Source organism: Camarhynchus parvulus, chromosome 9, assembly GCF_901933205.1.
Source record: "Camarhynchus parvulus chromosome 9, STF_HiC, whole genome shotgun sequence".
Classification (NCBI taxonomy): domain Eukaryota; kingdom Metazoa; phylum Chordata; class Aves; order Passeriformes; family Thraupidae; genus Camarhynchus; species Camarhynchus parvulus.
In genome coordinates this window covers 1,057,379-1,079,622 of record NC_044579.1, presented here as the reverse complement: position 1 = coordinate 1,079,622, position 22,244 = coordinate 1,057,379, and the positions used below count along the sequence as shown (strand labels likewise).

General features: G+C 53.7%; 1 protein-coding gene across 1 annotated transcript; it reads right to left on the bottom strand.

Moving 5' to 3' along the window:
* Positions 1–8,002: 8,002 nt before the first annotated feature.
* Positions 8,003–22,036, bottom strand: TIPARP (TCDD inducible poly(ADP-ribose) polymerase). The gene is given in 6 exon segments (XM_030954318.1): positions 8,003–8,678; positions 8,836–9,111; positions 11,488–11,702; positions 12,584–12,752; positions 20,824–21,821; positions 22,010–22,036. Coding segments are annotated over 6 exon segments (2,127 nt in total). The 5' UTR covers positions 22,031–22,036; the 3' UTR covers positions 8,003–8,230.
* Positions 22,037–22,244: the final 208 nt, after the last annotated feature.

Genomic DNA, 22,244 nt, shown 5'->3' with positions numbered 1-22,244 from the left:
TCAATCACGTTCATTTATCCTGTGATCCTGATAATTAATCCACATGGATAGACTTGAAATTCAGATATTTCACTCTTTGACCTGCAAATTCACATCCTGATACAACCCAGGTCCCTCGTGCTGTTGCATTCCCTCAAATTCACAGGGAGAAGAAGAAAGAGGGAAGAATCTTTCCTGCCTGAGGGCCCCTTGGGAGACCACACAGGAAAACACATCTCATTATCCCACCATAACGTGGGAAAAATCAAACATCCCCGGGCCAGGGAAATGATGTCAGGGGCTGTAGGTTTCTCACAGCTGAATTAAATACACAACACCCACAAAAATCCCAGCTCAGTTGGATGGAGGATGGCTGGGACTCGCCGTTATCCCAGGAAATCAGCAATCCTTGATTGCTGAGCCAAGGAGATCCCCCGGGCCTGCCCCGGGTCTGACTCCCTCCCAAACGCCTCCCTGGCAGGTTGGGAAAGCAGAGTTTGTGGGAATTTCTCGTGGTTTTCCCCTGGAAACAGAGTTTCTCAGGAATTAGGCTGTCCGGGAGGAAGAGGTCAGTGGGATATTTGTACAGCTGGCTGATCAGGTTGCCTTGGTATGGATTTTCCAGAGGTCTGGTTACTTATGGACCTGCCAATCCATTCCCAAACCTGACTCATTAAGCTCACTCAGTAAGCACTTCAGTATGGCAATAGCCAGCATTGCTTTGCCATATCTTTTAGCGTTCTTGCTAATCCCTAAAACTTAACAACTCAGCATGAAAACCACAGGAAGACAGAGCTAACAAGGTCCTCCTGTAAGGGTCTGTTTCTACAACTCCCATTAATGTTAATTGGCCTTATAAGAGACACAGCTGAAGGAAAACAGACCCTGGAAGACTGAAAAAATCAACTTTTTTGTGCAGCCGGGTACTGATCCCCTTTCCACAGCCTCGCTCAGTCCAACAGCTACAGCTCTTCTGGCTTTACCCCCTTCAAAAGCCTCGAGACACATTGCAGATGACCAGACTGCCAAAGACACTCAGTCACATTATTTATGCTGTCACAGCACATGACTTAATAGGAAAAGAAGAATAAAATCCAAACCCACAACGGTGTCAGGGGAGCCCTTGAATTTCAGCACGTGTTTGATTTGTAAGTAAAGTTTAAATTCTGAAAAACCTGGTCTGGGGAAGGTGTACCTGCTCAGGGCAGGGGAGAACAGGAGGGGCTTTAAGGTCCCTCCCAACCCAAACCAGGCGGGGTTTTTGATTCCATCAGCCCTTGAGGATGAGGAGATCAGAACAAAGGATGGGGAGATCAGGACAAAGGATGGGGAGATCAGAACAAAGGATGGGGAGATCAGGACAAATCCCAGCTGGGCTGGAGGTGGCTGCAGGGAGTTGGTGCTCCCGAGTTGTCCCGGCAAGCGCTGGGGCCGGTGCCATCCACCCAGGGCTGCCAGAGCAGCTCCAGCTCTGCTGGGTGGGGCTGCAGCCAAACCAGCCCTCAGCTGAAACTCCTTCCCATAACTATTCAAATAAAGCATTTCCATAACCACAACCAACAGCTGCCAGCACTCTGCGAAGCGGCAAAGAAAGGCTTTCTCAAATAAATTTCACGAGAAGGAAGGTGAAAACGTGGATGAGAGGTTTCGTTTGGGGCCACATGAAGCCAGCTTTTGTTAGCTGATGTTTGTCCTTGTGGGAATCATAGGCTATGATCAGATGGAATATGTTGGGATTGTGCTGTGCAGGGCCAGGAGCTGGACTCGATGATCCTTGTGAGTCCCTTCCAGCTCAGGATGTTCTGTGATCCAGTAAAACCTGACACACGCCAAACCTGAGGCATCCAAAGCCTTCTACATGAAGCCCACAACAAAATTTCAGTCACAGACGAGGCACATTTAAAATAAATCAGGTTTAGGGTGGGTTTTTTTGTTATTATTGTAACTACACAGCAACTAGCAGCAATTCCTGTGCCTTCCATCCCACTGGGCTGCCAGCAATGGACATGGCACTGAGCCACTCCTCAGCCCCCTGAAGGAGATCATTAAAATTCACTGTCAATTAAAGCTCAGGCAGTGTGGAGGTGCCTGCCCAGCCCAGGGGGCTCAGGGATCACCAGCAGTGGCCTGACCTCTCTCCTTCCCTCCTCCCCAACCCATCCCTTGCATCACTCCGTGTCCCGAGGCAGCATCTGCATTTTCCCACGTGGGCCATTAAAGTGAATAATGCACTGGTGTTTCCCGAGAGAGGAGCTCCCCAGCAAAGTGCTGATTCTGGGAATTCTGGAGGGAGGAAGGAAGGGCTCTGGCAGGAGGAGGGGAAGAGCAGAGGCTCCTTCCCAGCCCTGCTAGGAGGGTGCCAGGCACACACAGCACACATCTGTGCTCCTGGGCCTTCTCCAGCTGCGTTTTTGGAGAATGCTAGACAGGAAATTGATGCCACAGGGCAAATATTCATTCTTCCCGACTTCCCTCCCAAAGCAAGCCCAGATTTGCCCTGGCTAGACTGGCTTCCTGCGGCCTCCCTGGAGCACCCCCAGCAGAAATGACGAAAATGTGTGTGAGGTGGAAAAACAAACAAACAACGGCCTGCCAGATGTTTGCAACACCGACCCGGGAGCACAGAGCTCACAGGAGCAGCTGATGCTCACGCTGCACTTCCAAGCCAGGCTTGGAGAATCTGCCGAGTCCAGCCTTCCACCAAGAACCCCCATTCCCACTAAACCATATCCCCAAGGGCCACATCTCGAACCTCTCCAGGGATGGTGCATGCCCCCGGCAGGAGTGGGGTGTTTGGTGCTGCATCCCTGAGTCAGGGAGATGAATCCTGCCTTTTCCATCCTGCATCCCTGAGAGTCAGGGAGATGAATCCTGCCTTTTCCCTCTTGCATCTCTAAGAGTCAGGGAGATGAATCCTGCCTTTTCCCTCTTGCATCCCTGAGAGTCAGGGAGATGAATCCTGCCTTTTCCCTGCTCACATCCCTGAGAGTCAGGGAGATGAATCCTGCCTTTTCCCTGCTCACATCCTGGCATGGGAGATGATGAGGGTTTCAGAGGCACCACGGTGGGTGTCCCAGTCTCCTCGGTGCCCCACCACGTTCCCTGCCCCTGCCTGGCACACTCGGAGGAGCCCAGTCTGAGCTGTGTTCCCCGGGGCTCTGGAGTGACCGCCCGTGCTGAGGTTTGGGCCAGCCCGAGCCGTGCAGAGGTCGGGAGAGAACAAACCCTGGCAGCGTTTGTACATCCCGTGCTGCTCTCGGCGGCGTTATCGCAGCCTTATCAGTGACAAACGAGCCACTGGAGCTGCCCAGCTGTGCTGCAGCCCCTCGGGAGGCTGCAGGAGAGCGGCAGGACGCGGGCAGCGCCGGGAGGAGCAGCCAGTGTCCTGTCCCTCCATGCCTTGTCCCCAGTCCCTCTGCAGCTCTCCTGGAGCCCTTCAGGCCCTGGCAGAGCTCTGAGCTCTCCCTGGAGCTTCTCCTCTCCAGGTGAGCACCCCCAGCTCTGCCAGCCTGGCTCCAGTCCCCAGAGCATCTCCTTGGCCTCCTCTGGCCTGACCCCACAGCAGCTCCAGGCTGCTCCAGCACACAAGGGGTGCCCTGAATGCAAACCAGTATTCCTCCTTTCCCTGCTTTGCTGCCTGCAGTAATTATTGCTCTTTGTGTACTACAATGGCCTCCAGAATGTGGTACAAATATGGGCACTATAAACACTTGTGTGGTTTTATCAGACAGCTCTGAAATGTGTTTCCCATGCCTAATGCTCTGGAAAATGGGCAGGAATGAGACAGAAAGCACCTGGAACATCTCTGTCAGCAGGAGACTCCCGAGCTCAGCAGATCCCAGCTGAGATTATCTGGAAGAGGCATCAGTGGGTGCCTTGGCCTCGGAGCTGCATCCGAGTGAAAGGCAGAGCCCTTTGCTCTGCCTGTGCAAACACCGAGTTCATGGGAAACAAACAGCAATCTGATTCCATAGTGGTATTTACTGCAGCACTTCCCTGTCCTGTCCTTCCTGTGACCCGGCTGAGGGGGTTTGGGGTGGCTCTCAATGAACACCCGGCCTGGGGGAGCAGCACGAGCAGGCCAGGCTGGACAGGGCTTCGGGGCAACCTGCCCTGGAGGAGAGCTGAGGTGGGAACAGGCAGGAACTGCCCCACCATTGGGGATGGACTAACAGAGGGGCTCAGGCTCCAGCCTGGGCCATGAGCTGGGCAGCAGATCCATCCTCTGCCATGGGTCACAGAACCACGGAATGGTTTGGGTTGGGAGGGATCTTAAATCCCATCCCATTCCACCCCTGCCATTGGGGACCCCTTCCAGTGTCCCAGGCTGCTCCGAGCCCCCTCCAGCCCGGCCCTGGGCGCTGGCAGGGGCGCAGGGGCAGCCCCAGGCTCTCTGGGTGATCTCCCCCAGGCTGAGCCCATCCCAGAGCAGCTGCAGCCCAGGCTCTGGATGGATCCTGCCCCGTGCAGCTGCACAGGGCTGGGCGAGGCCGGCCCTGCTGAGCTGCAGAGGTACAGGGAGTGCACAGAGCGCACAGACAAACAAACCCCAGCGTGGATCAGCACATGGGAATGTGCTCCTCGTGCACGGGGAGAAGGCAGGAGATGATTTATCACGGGCTAATTACGCATGAGACAACTTGTACCCGGCTGGTTGGACGAGAGGGAGCCCGAAGAAAATTGAGGCAACAACAACCCTTAGGTCAACCTGACATTTGTTGTTGGGTCTGTGGGAAATTATTCTCATAAAAACAGACTTTGTAGCCATAAGAGAAAAATAAATATAAATGCCGAGGATGCGCTGCGATGGTTGGATGGGGATGACACGGTGGGGATGGAGGAGCCCCAGGGGCAGCCAGAGATGCTCCCTGTGTCCACCCCTCAGTTCTCACTCCTGTGTGAGTACCTCAGATTTGCACATCAAAAACTACAAATAAAAAGATCCCCGCCCCCAGGCTGGGCAGGGGCTTGGTGCTGGGATCACGAGGCTCTGGTGTGCTGTGCTCTGTGCCGCCCATGACTCAGCCCCTCATGAGGGACCAAATTCCCCTCCAGCAGAAGGAAAGCCAGGGCCAGGCTGTGCCCACCCTGCTGTGACTCCGAGGCAGCACAGCCTTGTCTCACTCCGCTTCTCCCAGCAGAAAGCAAAGGCATTTTTTTCCCAGGGAAAACTCTGGTAAGCTATGGGAGAGCCACAGAAATGCCATGGAAGTCCTGGGAGAGGCACCCAGCCCTGGCATCCCGCTCCCAAGAAACCTCTCACTGCACCCATTTATGGTCCCATAACTCATCTCCAGCTCCTGTCCCACAGCCCCTGCCCCAAGCCTGGAGGCCACATACCCAGGCTGCAGCCCAGGAGCTGGGGTGTGTCATCCTGGGTCACCACAATCCTGCATTCAAGGGGTTCTCACCCCTCACAGGGACATTGCTGTGCTTGGGGGCTGTGCAGGAGCTGGGCAGGCTCAATGCAGCCCTGAAGGACCCGGTGTGACCTCAGAGCTGACCCTGCTTTGAGCAGGACGTTGGTTCAGACACCTCCCAAGGCTCCTTCACTCCCAGGACACCTCCCCAGGAACCTTTCCCCCCACCAGCCCCACTGCCTGCCCCTTCCTTGGAGCCACTTCCCCAGAGAGCCCCACAGAGCACTGCCCAGCAGCCTCGGCACCTGCGAGGAGGGCACAGGAACATTTCCCACTCCAGGGTCATTCTCTGGTGAAATCCCGCAGCCGGACAGCCCCAGAATCACCAGAACAAACCCCAGGCAGGGCAGAGCACTGTGGGTGCCCTGGCCAGGGTGGCTGCCCCGGGAGCAGCATTGGTGCCCTGTGGGCAGGGGCACGGTCTGGCTGTTCCCGTTGGTGCCCTGTGGGCAGGGGGCACGGTCTGGCTGTTCCTGTTGGTGCCCTGTGGGCAGGGGGCACGGTCTGGCTGCTCCTGAGCACCTCCGGGCTGCTGACACTGGAGAGGCTGCTCCAGGAATAGCTCCTGCCCTTCTGCCCAGCTCCCAAATCAGCTCCTGCTCAGGCTGTTCCTTCCTCCCGGCCTCTGGGGCACCTTTATCCCGCCGTCCAGAACAGGCTGTTTCCTGACACATCCCAGGCGGCACTGGCCGCAGCACTGACCGACCTCGCCCTCCACTGGCACCGCCGCACTGCCCGGCTGTGCCTCCCGAGCTGGCAGTGCCCACGTGCAGGGTCCCCAGGCAGTCACCGGGGTACCCCACACCCCACACCATCCCAGGCTCCTGGGGTACCCCACACCCCGCTACAGGAACAGAAGCACTGCTTGTGGCCCAGCCAGCCCAGCCGGTCCCTCTCGGCCAGGTCACCACCGGTGCCACCCCCTCAGGGCCACCAGGTCCCCGATGGGCTTTTCGCAGCGCCGGCCTTGCCCAAAGGTGTGTCACCGGTGACACCGGCGACAGTGACACGGGGACACGGCTGCGGCCCTGCCGTGCCCAGTCCCATCCCCGGCACCATGCCGGGCCAGGTTCAGGCGGCCCAGAAGGGACCCCAGGCCGTGTCGCCGAGGCAGAGCCGCCGTGGGCTCAGCCCTGCAGGGTGGCTCAGACACTCAGCACGTTGGCAAGGAAACACCATAAATATTTTCAGTGCATTGTCAGCGGCGCCTCCCGCCCCATCCCACAGCGCCAGGGAAGGTGGGACGGGAAGGGAAGGTTGGGGCAGATCCTCCCAGGGAGTGTCCCCAGGCACGGGGCTGCTGAGGAGAAGGAGCAGAAAAGCAAAACCCCATTACAACATCCAAGGAAAAGCACTGCTGACTTCCTGCCCGTGGGACGTGGGAGAGGAGAGAGTCCCCAGCCGGGGGGAGCAGCTGCCTCACCTCCCACTCCCATCCTGCTCATGCCAGGCCCAGCCTCGAGCGAGGAACAACTCAACACAACCCCACAGAACAGCAACGCTCATTCCAAGGCTTTGGCTCTGAAGTCAACCCAAAATCTCCATTCTGGGGCCACCACAGCCCCAGTGCAGACCCCCCAGTGCCACAGCTTGGACACCTCCAGCCCGGTGGTGACCCCACTCTCCTGAGGCACCCCCAGCCCTCCCTGGCCCCGGTACCTTCCTGCAGCCATCCCGTGGGCTGTGAGCCGTGGTCAGGAGCAACTCCACGCTGCCCATCCCTGCTGGGAGCTCCCACCCCCGTGCCCGTGTCTCCACCTCCCGTGGGAGCTCCCCAGATTGGGGTCACTGGATCCAGCTGGTGGTGCCTCCCCTTCTGCTCACCTGCAGCTGGTCCCAGGCAAGCAGGAGAGACCTGGAGGAGAGCGAGCAGCACTCGGTGCTGGTGGGAGCAGGGAATTCTCTCCCATGGCAAAGCAGGTTTCCCTGAGGCCCCAGGAAGCCGACTGGAGCAGGCTGTCACAAGGCATAGCTGGGTTTGGGGACAGCCCAGCACAGAGCCTGAGGGTCCCTCCCCATCCCCTGAGTCCCATGGGAGCTCCCTGGAGGGCAGCGAGGCCTCCCAGCCACACCTGGGCTGCTGCAGGAGCCTTCACACGGACACACAATTCCTGGAAAAGGTCCCAGTGAGGACAGGGCACCTCAGGTACATCCAAACCACAGGCCTGGAGGTGAAAATTACAGAGTGCTTTGGGAGGGGAGGGACCTTGGAGCCCATCCTGCACCAGCCCCTGCACAGGCAGGGACACCAACAAGTGACAGACTGTGTGTCCCTGCTCCTGCTGGGCAGCCGTCCCAGGTTTTAACCCTCCCCCAGACCATGCTGTTCTCTTCCTGATTTTCCTTGATTTTAGAAAATGATCTATTTGTGTTGTCCTGTTCAATAATGCAAAGTATGAGGAGGGGGTAGTTTTGTGATCTCTCCCCCAGTCTCTGATATATGATAATAAAAAGTAGTGGCTGGGGGAATGTGTGATTTAATATCCTTGGGATGAAATGTGGTTGTGAGTCCCTAGAAATGGCCATGCTGAAATGCTGAGAGATCAGGATGTGACAGGCACAGAACGCCACTGAAATGACACCCACAGACACATTCTGAAACATGAATATTTACTAACATAAATAAACAGTGTTTTATAACAAAAGGCACAGATTTTCAACTATAAACAATGGAAAAATATGTACAATTTCCACATAGGGAATCAACCAGCAAGTGCACAGTTGGTCACCTCAGTGACCTTCCTTCCAAGTCATTCCACCAGTTAGGAAGTGTCCAGATTTTACGTCCCCCACACAAATGGAGATGTTTGTGACAGGGAGAGCACAGGCCCTCAGATGGAGACGGTGCTGCTGACCTCCTCATACTGGATGATGAAGTAGGGGTAGCTCTGGTCATCGTTGAAGATGACAAAGATCTGGGGCTCGAAGTAATTGTCCACGCAGGAGTCGTACAGGTCGCTGGTGATGCTGCCGGGCTCCATGGGCGGTGGCCTCCTCATGGTGTGGTTGCCCACCGTGTACCTGCCCGTGAGCACCTTGGCCAGGAACATGAAGTGCACGCCCTTGGGGGAGCGCTTGGAGAAGTTGTGGGAGTAGCTGGCCTTCCTGGCAAAGTAGCTGCCCTGGCCGAACATGGTGGCGTGCTTGCCACAGACCCGTGGGTCGAAGTTGTGCTTGCAGATCCCGTCCACCACGTCCTGGGACGTGCCGTGGAACAGGTGCCGCTCGTTCATGATCCTGTCCAGCCCTGACATCTTCTTGGACATGTACTCCTTTTTCCTGGAACACAAAGTGGGAATGAAGGTGAGCGTTCGCTGCAGGTCTCATCACGGTATCACCCTCTGAGAGAGCTCAGCTGTGAGAGGAGATGCAAATCCCTCTTTATAAAATTCCTCCTCTAGGAATATCCATTATTAAAGAACTGCAATTCTCTTACCTTTTATACTTCTCCCAAAGGAACTGGTTCTGCACTCGCAGGATTTTCAAAATCTTGTATTTGGTCTCTGGCACAGTCTTGTGGAACAGGTTGTAAATGGTTCTGTAGCTTTTGTCTTCCTTCAGAACAGGCACTTGGATGAAGTCCTGAGCTGGATCCATTCCAATCCAGGTCTCGGGGTAGAAGCTGGGAGAGGTGACAGCAGCTGGGGACAGGTCGTGTGCGGCGGCGGGGTCGGGGCACGGCGAGGGCACGGCAGAGCTGCCACCCAGGGTCCTGGGGAGGGACAAAGGTTGTGCTCACACACCCTCAGCAGCCTCCAGTCACCCCCAGCGGGGCTGGAAAGCCTCTGATAACCATGGCAGAGTCCAAGGCCACGTTGGACAGGGCTTGGAGCACCCTGGGACAGTGGGAAGTGTCTGCCTGTGGCAGGGGTGCCACTGGATGGGGTTTAAGGCCCCTTCCCAAACAGGAAGATTCTTATTGCCACTTACACAGCCAGAGGTGGATTTGCATTTGCAGATGGTTATTTTCCTACCCCTCCTCTGGGAATGCTGCCTGGAGAACAGGCAGGGCTGAGGGAAGGAGCTGTGGCCAAGAAACCCCATGGATGCCAGGAAAAAACCCTTGGAAAACCCAGCGAAGGAGACCAGCAGGACCCTGCTCCTACCCCCTGCAGCTCTGTGCAATCCTCACACTCTGGGAGCTGCTGAACTGAGAGAAGTGCCCTTGGTGGTTCATGTTCCCCTGATCCCACCTGAGTGCGCAGCCCTTACTCAGCTGAGTAACTCTCCCTCCTGTGCCAAGGGGAACATTGGGACCATGTGGCACCTGCAGGGCCCTGCCTCACACCAGCACAGCTCCTGCAGCTGCAGCAACACGTGGGGCCAGCTCCAAAGTCCACCAAGGAGGATTTTCCCAAAGCATTTCTCTGGGAAGAGCTGCCAACCCTTCAGTGCCCCGGGGCAGGCAGCAGGAGAGCGGCACTGGCTGCTGCCAGCCCAGGGTGGAGCTGCTCTCCAAACCCCACAGATGGCCAGAAACCAAACCAAACCCAAGGAAAAGCGTTGGGAGGGGAAGTTTAGTGGAAAAAGGTCTATTTTTAAATCAACACATGGAAAGCTGTGACAGCCCTCCCACTTTTCAGGGCAGAAACACTGTCTGAGTGTTCTCTGGCTGTTCCCTCCTGCTCCAGGCCAAGGCCAGGATTCCCTTCATTTGCATGGATTTGACTCAACTCCAAGTTCTTCTCACTGGTTGTTAACAGCTGAGCAGAAACCCAGAAACTTGTTCTACAAATTGCTAATAAAATAGCAATCAAATACCAAAGTGGGCATTTGTTTTTAATTTGGTTTTCCTCTTTGATGGGCAAATGGGTAAAAAGAAATATTCCTGTAGGGCCTCACTCACACTGGACTGGAAGAGCAAGCAGAGATTGCCAGTAAATCATGGATTAATGAGGAAGAATCAAATCCAATAAAAATCCTGCAATCCTTTGGTGTACTTTGTTCAGTTCTTCTGACTGGTGTAAAATATTTATGTTATTTATTCTACAGGGGAAACCATTAAGAAGTCAACATTTTTCATTCCTATTCAAGGATTCTTTTCCAATTCTAGAACAGATTTAAGCACGTGGGAGGTGAGGGAAAGAACAAATCTCAGGTAGCATCATGTGGGAAGTGGAGGCAACACTGTCTCCTGAAGGAGAGATCCCATCAAAATTTAAAATACTCTTGTTCTTGCCAAGAACCCATGATTTTAAGTGAGCTTTACAAGGTCTTTGGATAAATAAAATCAGAATGAAGTTTGGTGCAGAACAGAATCTCAGATTTTAGCCTGTAGGTTTGGTAGCTGGCACAGTTCTGGTCAATCCCTCACGAGTGCAGAGCCCTCAAGGTCCAACAAACTTAGCTGGGAATTAGTTGGGAATTGCATAATTTTAGCAGTGGTAAAATAGGAGCCCTGAAATCCTCATTTTTCATTAGGATGAGAAGCAGCACTGCTCAAACCAGCAAGTCTACTGGTGTTTTACTGGCACCCTCCAGTTTCTCTCTGATAACCTGGGGTTTCCTTCCTGTAAAACCTTCAATCTAAACAACCCTCAATCTAAAAAACCCTCAATCTAAAAACACCTCCCAGCCCATGTGTGCTGAGGCTGTGACCAAACCCCAGAGGGGTGAGGGCTCTGTGAGCACACCCAGTGCTCCCACTGAACCAACACGGGATGGTTTGGGCTCGCAGGACCTCCAACCCCACCAGAGCCACCTCCTGCCATGGCAGGGACACCTCCCACAGCCCAGGACGCTGGAAAATGGACAGGAATTGGGCAAACCTGACATTCCAACATCCACAAGGTACATTACACATTACACATTTAAACAAGGAGTTCCTCAGATAAATGTTCCTTTGGAAAGTTGCAGGAGGAGCTGCCAGCATGACCCAGATTTTGAGTTCTCGTTCTCATTTCCCACCCAACAGTGCCTGCTCCCTGTCACAGCCCAGGAACACAACTTCCCCATCCAGCTCCATGTGGAGAGCAGTGGGAATGGCCCAATTCGGGGATACCTGCTGCAGGAAGGGCAGTGGGAATGGCTCAGTTTGGGGATACTGCAGGAAGGGCAGTGGGAATGGCTCAGTTTTTGGGATACCTACTGCAGGAAGGGCATGGAGGGCAGCAGGTTTTACTGCAGATCATTTTGGAATGCATGAAGGGGCGCAGCAGGCGGAGCGCACCTCCCTGATCCTGCGAAGCAGGAGTTCTGCTGGAAGCCATCCTTGATGTTGAGGATGTACTGGTTGTGCCAGGTGATGAAGCGCACCTCGAGCAGCCCGCGACAGCTCGCCTCCTCAATCAGCCTCACCACGGGCTGCAGGGGAAATGGGGGGGAAAACAGGGCGGAAATGGGGGGAAAATGGGGGGAAAAACAGGGGGGAAGGGGGGGGGGAAATGGGGGAAAAAAGGGGGGGGGAACACAGGGGAAAAACGGGGGAAAAATGGGAAGAAAACAGGGGAAAACCGGGGAAAAAACAGGGGAAAATAGGGGAGAAAATGAGGGAAAACCAGGGAGAAATGGGAGAGAAAGGGAGGAGAAAGGAGGGGAAAACAGGGAAGGGAAATGCACACATGAGAAACCACATGATCCAAAATTCATATTCCTGTTCCACACTGCACAAACCCAGCTCTCCTCGCAGCTCAAACACCCTCACAGTGTTATTTGTGGTATTTCTGCCCAACTCTCTGCAGTTCCTACACTCAGGAGTTATTTCTGGGACTGCCAGCACTGATGAGGTTTCACTCCAGACATCAGCCCAGGGGCTGCACCACACAGCTTGGGCAGTGCATGTCCTGCCTCAGCAGAGCTCTGGGGACAGGGCAGTCAATTAAAAGCTGCCAAGGTAAGTGGAGGTGCTGTTCTGAAGGCTGCAGAAGCTGTCCCACTGCCATAACACCAAATCAGGCTCCAGAAGGGCTTCCTTGGTACTGCCACAAGCTGGTTTGCTCCCCAGAGGGACAGTCTGGCCAGCCCTGATGTCTCTGATGCTTTCAGGGTCATTCAAGTCACAGGATCACAGAACCACAACCCAGGCCAGCAGAGCTGTCCCTCCACTGCTTTCTCAGTTCAACACTGCCTCCTCATCCTCACAGGGTCCCCAAATGCCCTCCCTGAGTGTCTGCAGAGGAACCAGGCTGAGCATGGATGTGGCAGTGTGTGCTGCAGCCCAGCAGCAGGACTGGGGAGGGCCATACCTCGGAGTACTCTCTCCAGCCAAAGTGGTCCCTGCAGAAGTACTTCCACACCGTGTAGCAGTTGGAGCTGGAGCTGGGGCAGGAGGCTGTGGACAGGCGCCGCATTTGGTCGAACTCTGCGCTTTCATAAAACTTCATAAGGTTCAGATCCACCCAGCACTCCTGGCCCCTGGGCAAAACGGGAGAAACAGACAATTCTCACCTTTTGTATGCCATTAAACATGTGGTTTTCAGCACAGAGGGACAAAACCTCAAACCCAGCAGCTGTCTGAGGTGTAGAATCTCAAAATGGTTTGGGTTGGAGGGAGCCTAAATCTCATCCAGTGCCACCCCTGGGACACCTCCCACTGTCCCAGCTGCTCCAGCCCCAATGCCCAAGCTGGTCTTGGGCACTGCCAGGGATCCAGGGGCAGCCACAGCTGTGCCAGGGCCTGCCCACCCTCCCAGGGAACAATTCCTTCCCAATATCCCATCCATCCCAGCCCTCAGGCAGTTTAAAGCCTTCCCCTTGTCCTGGCACTAAGTGCCCTTGTTAAAGGTCCCACAGAGACTCGAGACGTGAGAACAGATTTCTGGTGAGAACAGATTTCTGAAGAATTTCTCCTCACCAACTCACCAAATAAAGGTCTCTATTTATAAAATAAAGCAGTTCAGTGGAACTGTTTGCACAGCGAGAATGAGCACGTTGAACTCTCAGAAGAACAGGGCACACAACCCAAATTTGGTGCTGCAGGACAGCACAATTCAAAATAAAACCCCACGAGCTCTCAACAGCAGACTGTGACCCCACTAATAAGTTTCATTTTCTCTGTTCCCTAAATGTAAGAAATAACAGAAGGTGTAAACTCTGCAGGACACTGGACTGAGCAGGTTCCTTGACTGGCAAGTTTTAGCACTGATAGATTTTTTCAGACTGGTGCAGCCAAAACAAGGATATGTGGGCTCTCCCTTCCATCCTTCTGCAGAACTGCAGCCCAGTCTGTGAATCCCCCGGGCTCTTTCCCCCCAGCAGGACAAACATTCTCCAGCCATCACGTACACAGAGGTGAGCAGAGAAATCAGTTTGTGCTCGGGCAGGAGGATGTGTGGTTTGCAGCTCCTCTCCGAGTTCGGGGACGTGGCGCCAGTTACCGCAAACAGGTTCAGAAAAACAGAAACGCTGCGAGCAGCAGGGCCCAGCAGGAAATGAGAGCTGCTCCCAGCAGAACAGCTGTGAGACACAGCACGGCTCAGAGCCCAGCTCCCTGCCTGCTGAAACTGCTGAGCTTCTCTCTCTGACTCAACCAGTTCCTCCCTGCACCAGCAACAACCCGGCGGCCCCAGGGGCTTCAAAGGGCCCCCGAGGCACGAGGAGCTTTGTACTCAGGGCTGGGGGAGCCAGGCTGGGCTCAGCCACTGCACAGCAAGGCACTGACACTTCTGGTGACACCAAGGCAGCAGATCTTATCTCCTTGGTGCACTTGATGGAAGCTGCAGGGGAAGGACTCTCCCACAGATGGGCCCAGCTTTGGGTGGGGGGCTGAGTGTTTAAATTCCTGTATGAAACCAAACACCACTTAAAGGATATTGGCTTCAAAAGATCATGGAAATCGCAGATTTGGTTAAATTGGAAAAGCTCCCGCAGACCATTGGGTCCAACCATCCCCAGCAGTGCCAAGGCCACCACTGACCCATGTCCCCAAGTGCCACCTCCCCAAGGCTGTCAAACCCCTCCAGGGATGGGGCTCCACCAGACAGCCTGTGCCAGGGCTGGGCACCCAACCAAGAGTTTCATTTGGAAGCACAGGTACTGAAATAGCAACAGCAGAGCTCACACAGCAGAGCCAAATGCGCTCCCATGGAAAGGCAGAGCAGGAGGAAAGGCCAGGGAACACTCCCGAGGGATGTTCATCAGCAGCTCTTCCCAACACAGCAGTGGGAGCACAGCAGGAACCAGGACTGTGCTGTGCCAGGCACACAGGAACCTCTGCAGCAGGGCATGAGCACAAACAACCCCTGTGAACCTGATCTTATCAGGGCCTCTCAGTTCAAACCCCAGAGAGGGGCACCAGTGCCAGGGCAGCACGTGAGTTTCAGATTTTACTGCATCTGCCCTCTCATCAAGTCATGCTGCTCTCTGTGGTGACCCTGGGCCACGTGGGAGGTGACACCTCACACTGGGGAAAGATGCTGCAGACATTTCCCTCTCAGCTCAAAGGCTCTTCCTCCAAAGAACCCAAAAGCAGCGACTTTGCTGCTTTTCCTGTGTTTATTTTTTCAAGGCTGGAAAGACTGTTTCCCCCTGCCTTTACAACTGGTGACTGGGGTGCTTGCAAAAGCAATCTTCTGGAATTTTCACAGCCAGGGGGGCAGCAGCTTGTGAGCCTGAAACAACTGCTGACACACTGGCCTGCATATGTATGAGTGTGTGTACATGTACAGCTTGGATGAACGCCTGGCAGAGAAAATATAATAATAATAATAATAATAATAATAATAATAATAATAATAATAATAATAATAATAATAATAATAATAATAATAATGTAACCCCCCAGCTGTGGATCAGGAAGTCCTTGAGGACTGCTGGAGGGTGGGACTGCAGAGCTGCTGGAGGAGAAGAGGCTGTACCAGAAGTTGTTTGTTCTTCCCAGGAACCCACTCCTGAACATGAGGTCCTGGGTCAGGAGGGCTGGGGTGTAGGCACGGGTAAGTTCTCAAACTCCACAGCAATGAGGATGTTGAACACATCCCCCTCTCCCAAGGGTTGCACAGGCACCCTATTTCCTAATTCCAACCCCAGCTGTTTGCAGGGCAGCACAAAGTGTCCTGTGCTTGCTGTGCTCCAGGGGCTCAGGATGTGGATGTGTTTGGGAGGGATTGCTTTGTTTGTTTCCTTGCTAAATCAGTAGAAGATGCTCCTGGCAGGGGTGGGATTCAATGACCTTTAAGGGTCCTTTCCAACCTAAACTATTTGTTTTAGAGGAGCATAAGCACAGCTCTGAGTGGCTGCAGAGCTGCTACAGGCAGGGACCCTAAAGCCCACCCAGTGCCACAGGCAGGGACACTTTCCACTGTCCCAGGCTGCTCCAGCCTGGCCTTGGGCACTGCCAGGGACACAGGAGCAGCCACAGCTGCTCTGGGCACCCTCCCAGGGAGGAATTCCTTTCCAGCATCCCACCTATCTCTGCCTTCTGGCAGTGGAAATTCATTCCCCTTGTCCTGTCATTCCAGGCTTTTTCTGAAAATGAATGCTCCCCATCACACCTTCCAAAACCAACTTCCCCAGAGAAACCGCTCCTGTGTACACGTGACTACAGGAATCAGATTCCCAATTATTACTCAGCTCAAATCCCTCCTGATTCAACAACTCGGAGCACCCAGCAGGAAGGATCCTCCCGATCACTGCTCCTGCGGAGCACAGCATTGTCACAGCCCCTTTGTGTCGCTGGGTCCTGGCAGGGCAGTGCTGTCACAGCACCGAGCCTGCTGCCTCACCTGGGAGCAGCTCCTGAGAGCAAGCCCCGATCTCAGTGTCAGGAGGAGCTGCTTTGTCACCAGGACAGCCTGACCTCAGCCAGGTGACAGCTGTTCCCCAAAGTGCAATCTGTTTATTGACAGGAAACAAGAGCAGGGATAGCCGTGATTGCCGGCTCCTCATGCTCAGGGCCTCCCTGCCTTTGTACAGCTCCGAGCCAATTAGTTCCATTTCATATGGAAATGGTGCTGCGAAGTGCAGCAAAGAGAAACCCACACAGCGCAAGGCAAACACTTCCAAAAGCACTTCCCAGGAGTTTCATTCGAGGCTCTCTGCCTTGCATTCCTGCTGGAAAGGAATGAAAAGCAGCTCCCAGCCACTCAGAGGGTATAGCCAAGAACCTCCCCCAAACTCCGACACAGGGACTCTCAGCTGGTTTCCCGTCTCCCTGTTATCACTAACACATGCCTTATCTCACACGCTGTGGCACTGGGTGGATCACACGGAAAACTTCTGAAATTTAACTGTTTGATGGCCCAGCGACCTGCAGAACTCCCCAAACAGCAGCTGCTGCCCCAGAGGCTGGGGCTCTGTCCCACCCATGGTGAAGCTGTCCCTGCCATGGCAGGGGTGGCACTGGATGGGCTTTCAGGTCTTTTCCGAGCCAAAGCACACTGTGATTCCATGATTCCATCCTGAAATGCCTCCACTGTGCTCTGTATGATTTTAACACGTCAGGCACATTCTGTCAGCACCAGAGGAGCAGCCATCCCACACACAGAGGAATGAAGGAAAACCAGTTTCCTGTACATTTTGTTGTGTCCATGCCTCTCCTTCCCAGTCCCTTCACATGCCCCTGATAACTGCAGTGGAACACTCTGTATTTACAGAGTCATGGAATCACTGAGGTTGGAAAAGCCCTCCAAGAACACCGAGTCCAGCCCAGCCCAGAGCACTGAGCGCCACGTTCATCATTCCTGGGACACCTCCAGGGATGGGCACTCCAAACCTCCCTGGACAGACCCTTCCTGTGCCTGGCCACCCTATCCAGGAAACATTCCTGCTGATACCCGAGCTGACCCTTCCCAGGACAGCTCGTGTTTCCTCCTGTGCTGTCATTTCCTGACTTCCCCCAAGAGCACAGGGAGAACAGCTCCCAGCAGGACACGTCCCACTGCAGAGCCACCTGCTTTCCCTCCACTGCAGCCATTCCATTCTGGCCTCCCTCCCAGCTACAAGGAGCCATCCCATAAACTTACAGAAATTACGGGAAAAAGAAAGAAAAAGAAAGAAATCAAAGCAACAGCAAGAAGCTGCCGTGTCAGGCGAGTTGGGAGCCCTTTGTGCCAAGAGGAAAAGTGGAAATTTTCAGCCAAAGCAGGGGGAACTGATGGGTCAGGAACTGCAGAGTTGTTTTAAACAAATCTTGCTGTAATCTCTAATGCTGCTGCTTGTTTTGAAAAGCAATGTGTGCATGATGGGACAGGTGTGTGAGTGTGGGGAAACCTGCTCAGCTCCTCAGCCAAGTATTTCCTCTTAGCAAAGAGCATCTTAAAATATCCCAACGTGGGCATCTCCTGCTGGAAAGCAGCACTTGGCACTGCTCTCTTTCTTTGCTGAAAGCTGGAACTTCTCCCAGGGCCTCTCCTCACATCCATGAAGAAAACTGAGTGCTTCTAAGTACTTTAACCTGCTTAAGTTGATGTTCCCCCGTTTGTTTAGATAGCTTGGTATGTGGCTCGACATACTTGGCAGACTCAAGAATACAAAAAAAACACATAAGTAATTTATGATACTAGTTTGAGGCCAAACTGCAAGAAGCAGCTGAAGGAGTTGCATTACAAAGTAACTAAACAAGGTTTACCACTCCTCTGAGATCACATTCCCTTAGGTGAGAGGCAACAACTTAATGTGTATTTTACATTACTCATCTCAATAACTTATCTCCATCATTACTCATCCCAATAATTAAGAGGAAGGAAGGTTTATATAAATAGCTCCTTGAAGAACACCCTAATTTAGAGCTCATTCCCTAATTGAGCTGATGGCCAACACTTAGTGGAAGGGCCCAGCTCCCTGGGGGCAGCGCCGGTGCCAGGATCATTGCAATCCCCACTCACCACACCCCAGCGCTGTGGGACACGGAGCAGCACAAACAGGGCAGGCAGAGTGCTGAGCAGGCGTTTCCTCCGGCTGCCAGGGAGCAGACAGGCCTGCAAAGCCCGTCTGACCACGGCAGATTAATGGCTTTAACAAATAATGCTGGAACCATGGGACGCGGCGCTGGCGGGGCACGGGCACGGCTCGGGCTGCCACTGCCAGGGGACACAGCTCGGGGACACTGGGCACAGGGACACTGCCACCAGCCTGAGTGACCGCCAGGGACCTGGGGCTCCCCACACCTTGCCAGGTGCTCCTCACAAGGTGATGTTGCATAAGAAGCAGCTGGTGATGATGCACACTAAAACATTGACCTCCCGCCTCAAAACCTGGCTTAGAACCTGGCTTAAACCTTGGCAAGCCAAAGATCCAAGGAGGATCAGACTCAAAGCTTGAAACCAGAAGCTCTGGTCTTAAATAGAGCTTCACTCCAAAGGTCTCACTGACACATACCCAGCCATGTAGCTCTTCCAAGGTTGGAAGGGATGTTAAAGATCAGCTGATTCCACCCCTGCCATGGCAGGGACCCCTTCCACTGTCCCAGGCTGCTCCAGCCTGGCCTGGGACACTGCCAGGGATCCAGGGACAGTCACACCTTCCCTGGGCACCTGTGCCAGGGCCTGCCCACCCTCCAAGGAGGAATTTCTCCCCAACAGCCAGTGTGAATCTGCAGTTTGGCAGAACCCACTCAGGCCAGCAAGGCCAGGTCTGTGTCCCAGGCTCCGAGGGCAGTGTCCCACCCGGCTGTGCCCAGCCCAGGCTGCTCCTGTCCCTTCCCTCACGCTCAGGGAATGTCCTGTCCCTGGCACACAGCTGTCCCCAGCTGGATCACACAGGCAGAAATGCATGTGCCACCAGCCCCAGCAGGCTGGCACCTGCACACCCAGGGCAGGGAGATGTCACTGCACAGCAGCCTCCCAGCCCGGGGTGACTAAGCCATGACCAAGCACCGTGTCCTTTCCCATTAATCATTCCCAAGTCCATCCTTTAGGACACAGAGCTCATGTGCATTGATGGATTCGGTGACACAACTTCTAAAAGAAAACCATTTGCTCATTTACACAGAATTCAAAGTTAAATCATTTAATGGGCATGTCTCTGGCTGTGCTGCTTTGTTTTCAGAAATCATTTCTAACACTTGGGAAATAGAAGTTCCTCTGTTGTAAAATACAGCAAATTTTATCTGCTATGCACTTAGAAGATTTTTCAATTTTTATTAAAGACTGGCACATTTCTTCAAGACAATTCTATAAAATGTAGTTGTTCCCTACTACATATCCGATTTCATTTTCAGTGTGGGGCATCCATATTGTGATATTGCCATCACTAAAAAGGCCCTGGCACAGGGTGCCCAGAGCAGCTGTGGCTGCCCCTGGATCCCTGGCAGTGCCCAGGGATGGACACTGGGGCTGGGAGCACCTGGGACAGTGGGAGGTGCCCATGGCAGGAGTGGCACTGTGTGATCTTTAAGGTCCCTTCCAACCCAAACCAGTCTGAGTCTATGACAAAGGCTGAATTCAGTGTCTAATCCAATGTCAAATTAAGTGAAAGTAAAGACTCACGCTGACTTTAAGCACTAGATTTGGTCTGATGCCAAATGTAAAATCTCAGCTTAATAAATGAAAATAAAATATTGAGAAAGCAGGGATATCCTTCCTTCAGGAACTGAAAGGAAGAAGAGGCAGTGAACAGAGCCCCCACGGATTCAGGTGGCAAAGGCAGTGTGGAGTTTTCACTCCAGAAATGTCACTTTGAACTAGAGTTGTGCCAGCCTGGCTAACTTCTCCTCTCTTATCTGCCCTACCACAACGTGCACCACACACTTCCTCCAAAAAAAACCAAACCAGTCTGCAGCCTGCACTAACTGGACCCTGCAAACATCACTGTTCCCCACTGCTCCTCACACTGCAACCTGCAGGGGAGAAGCTGAAGAAGTTTTAGCTCTGGGGGTGCAGGAGCCCACACAGGTCACACAACCACATCAACCTAACAGCTGTTGGCTAATTTTAGAAAATGAGTCAATAAACAAGCTCTGTACAGAGAAAACAATAACTTCAATAACTGCTGTAACAGCGGAGGTGATCAGCATTTCTGAGCGTGTGGCTCAGGCTGCTCCCAGGGAATGAGCTGGAACACCCCCATTTCCTGACAGCGATGTGACCCTTCCCAAGGACCCTGTTGGGGATGGAAGGATGCAGGCTGTGCTGGGAGTGCACGGCCAGCCTGTGCTCACAGTGACACACAGCAACTGCTCTGTCATCCCTGTCCCCAGCGCTGCCAAGGCTTTCATGCTGCCACTTTGTCCAACACAGAGGAAACACTAATTAGGAACGCCAAGAACAAGCACAGCATTCCACAACAGTCTCTGAATTCCTACAGAGCTGAAGTTTTCTTATTTCACACACTCCAAGTCGTCCAGCTTCAAAGAACACATTCCAGATGCTAAATAACAATTTTACAAGTGTACAAAAATTTTTTGTCCAGTTAAACTTGTTGGATATCAATCAAGAAACATCATGCCAGAGTTTATAACATGCTTGGATACAGTACCAGGGGAAAAAAAAGGCACATTCTGTTATATTTCTGCACCCTTCCCAGCAAGGGAGTAAATTCAGTTACCTACCGATACTTGACTTTGATCTTGTCATTGTCAGGGTTGCAGTAAAGCCTCTCCAGGTGCTCCTGGGAATCGTTGGTCACACTTTGCCACCTCTGGGTTGCTGTCCTCCTCACCTGCCAGTGATAGGGTAGCACTGTGTGATGCTTGGGACAATCACTGCCATAAACACAAGTGCCCTGGAGAAAATCCACACAGATTTCAATCCCGTCCTCCTGGTGGGTGTGATACTGCAGCTGGTTCAAGAGCTCAAACACCAGGTCAAGGGAAGCTTCTTCACTTTTGTCCTGGAATATCCCAGCACTGAATTTATTGCTTGGGGTCAAGTTGTATTGCATTGGACAGCTGTTCTCCTGGAGTAAGCCAGATGTGTAGCTTTCCAGAACCTTGTCAGGGAACAAAGGACAAGCTGCACCATCACCAGCACTTGGGTGCAAAGGATGATCCTGGAATGATTCATTACCATTATCAGCAGCAGTTCCAGGAGTTTCTGGGGAGAAACCTTGCTCTCCCGACTGCACGTCCTGCTCAGGATGCCCGGGGGAAGGACGAGCTCCTGGCAGCTGACCCTGCACATCTGGAGCTGCTGGCATCAGCACAGTCACATTATTTTCTGTCTGAGGGCAAGAGGTACCGAGGTCCAGAGTCTTTTTCACAGCAGGTTCACATAAATCAGCATGGCCACCCCGCTGGCCTCGGGGCACAAAGACCCTGTCCAAGGCCCCAGCTCCCAGCAGGCTGGTGAAGATGGGCCGCAGAGCCCGCAGAGTTTGCGTGTCCAGTCTCTTCTGCACTTGCTGCTTCTTCTTGAAGCAAGGCTTCACCGGGGGGATCTTTTCAGGCAGCCTCACCTGGGGAGAAAAGTCCTCTGAAGGAGAGCACTTCATGGCTGGGCAGGGAGCCTGGGGCACCACGCACGCCGGCTGCGGCTCGGTGTCCATCGGACACAGACTTTGCTCTCTCCAAATCACTTTCAAACGTCCCAGAGCCTCCCAGGAACCAACCTAGGGCAGAAAGGAAAACAAGACAGTTAATCTCTCTAATTGCTCATGGTTGACACGAACAAGATCACCCCTGGAGAGGATTTTGAGCCAGCAACAGCAAACTCCTCCCCTCGCTGTGACTGCGGGTAGCCCTTAGGCACGTAAAGCATGAAAACAGCTAAACTCAGGCTAATTAATCGCAAACCCACACTCCTCCTCTCCCCGCACATGCAGGCTCTGAGACACTCCGGCACGCACACGCAATCCCCCGAGGGTGGGCAGGAAAGGGGGATGGTCCGACGCCTCCTCCCTGTCAGGATGTTCAACAAACGGGAGCGCTTGGGTTCGTTCTATCCCACAAAAGAGAACACGACAGCGCTGATTCCTGTGCCTCCCTCACACACAGACCTGAGCAGCATGAGACACGTCCCCCCCCGCATTTCA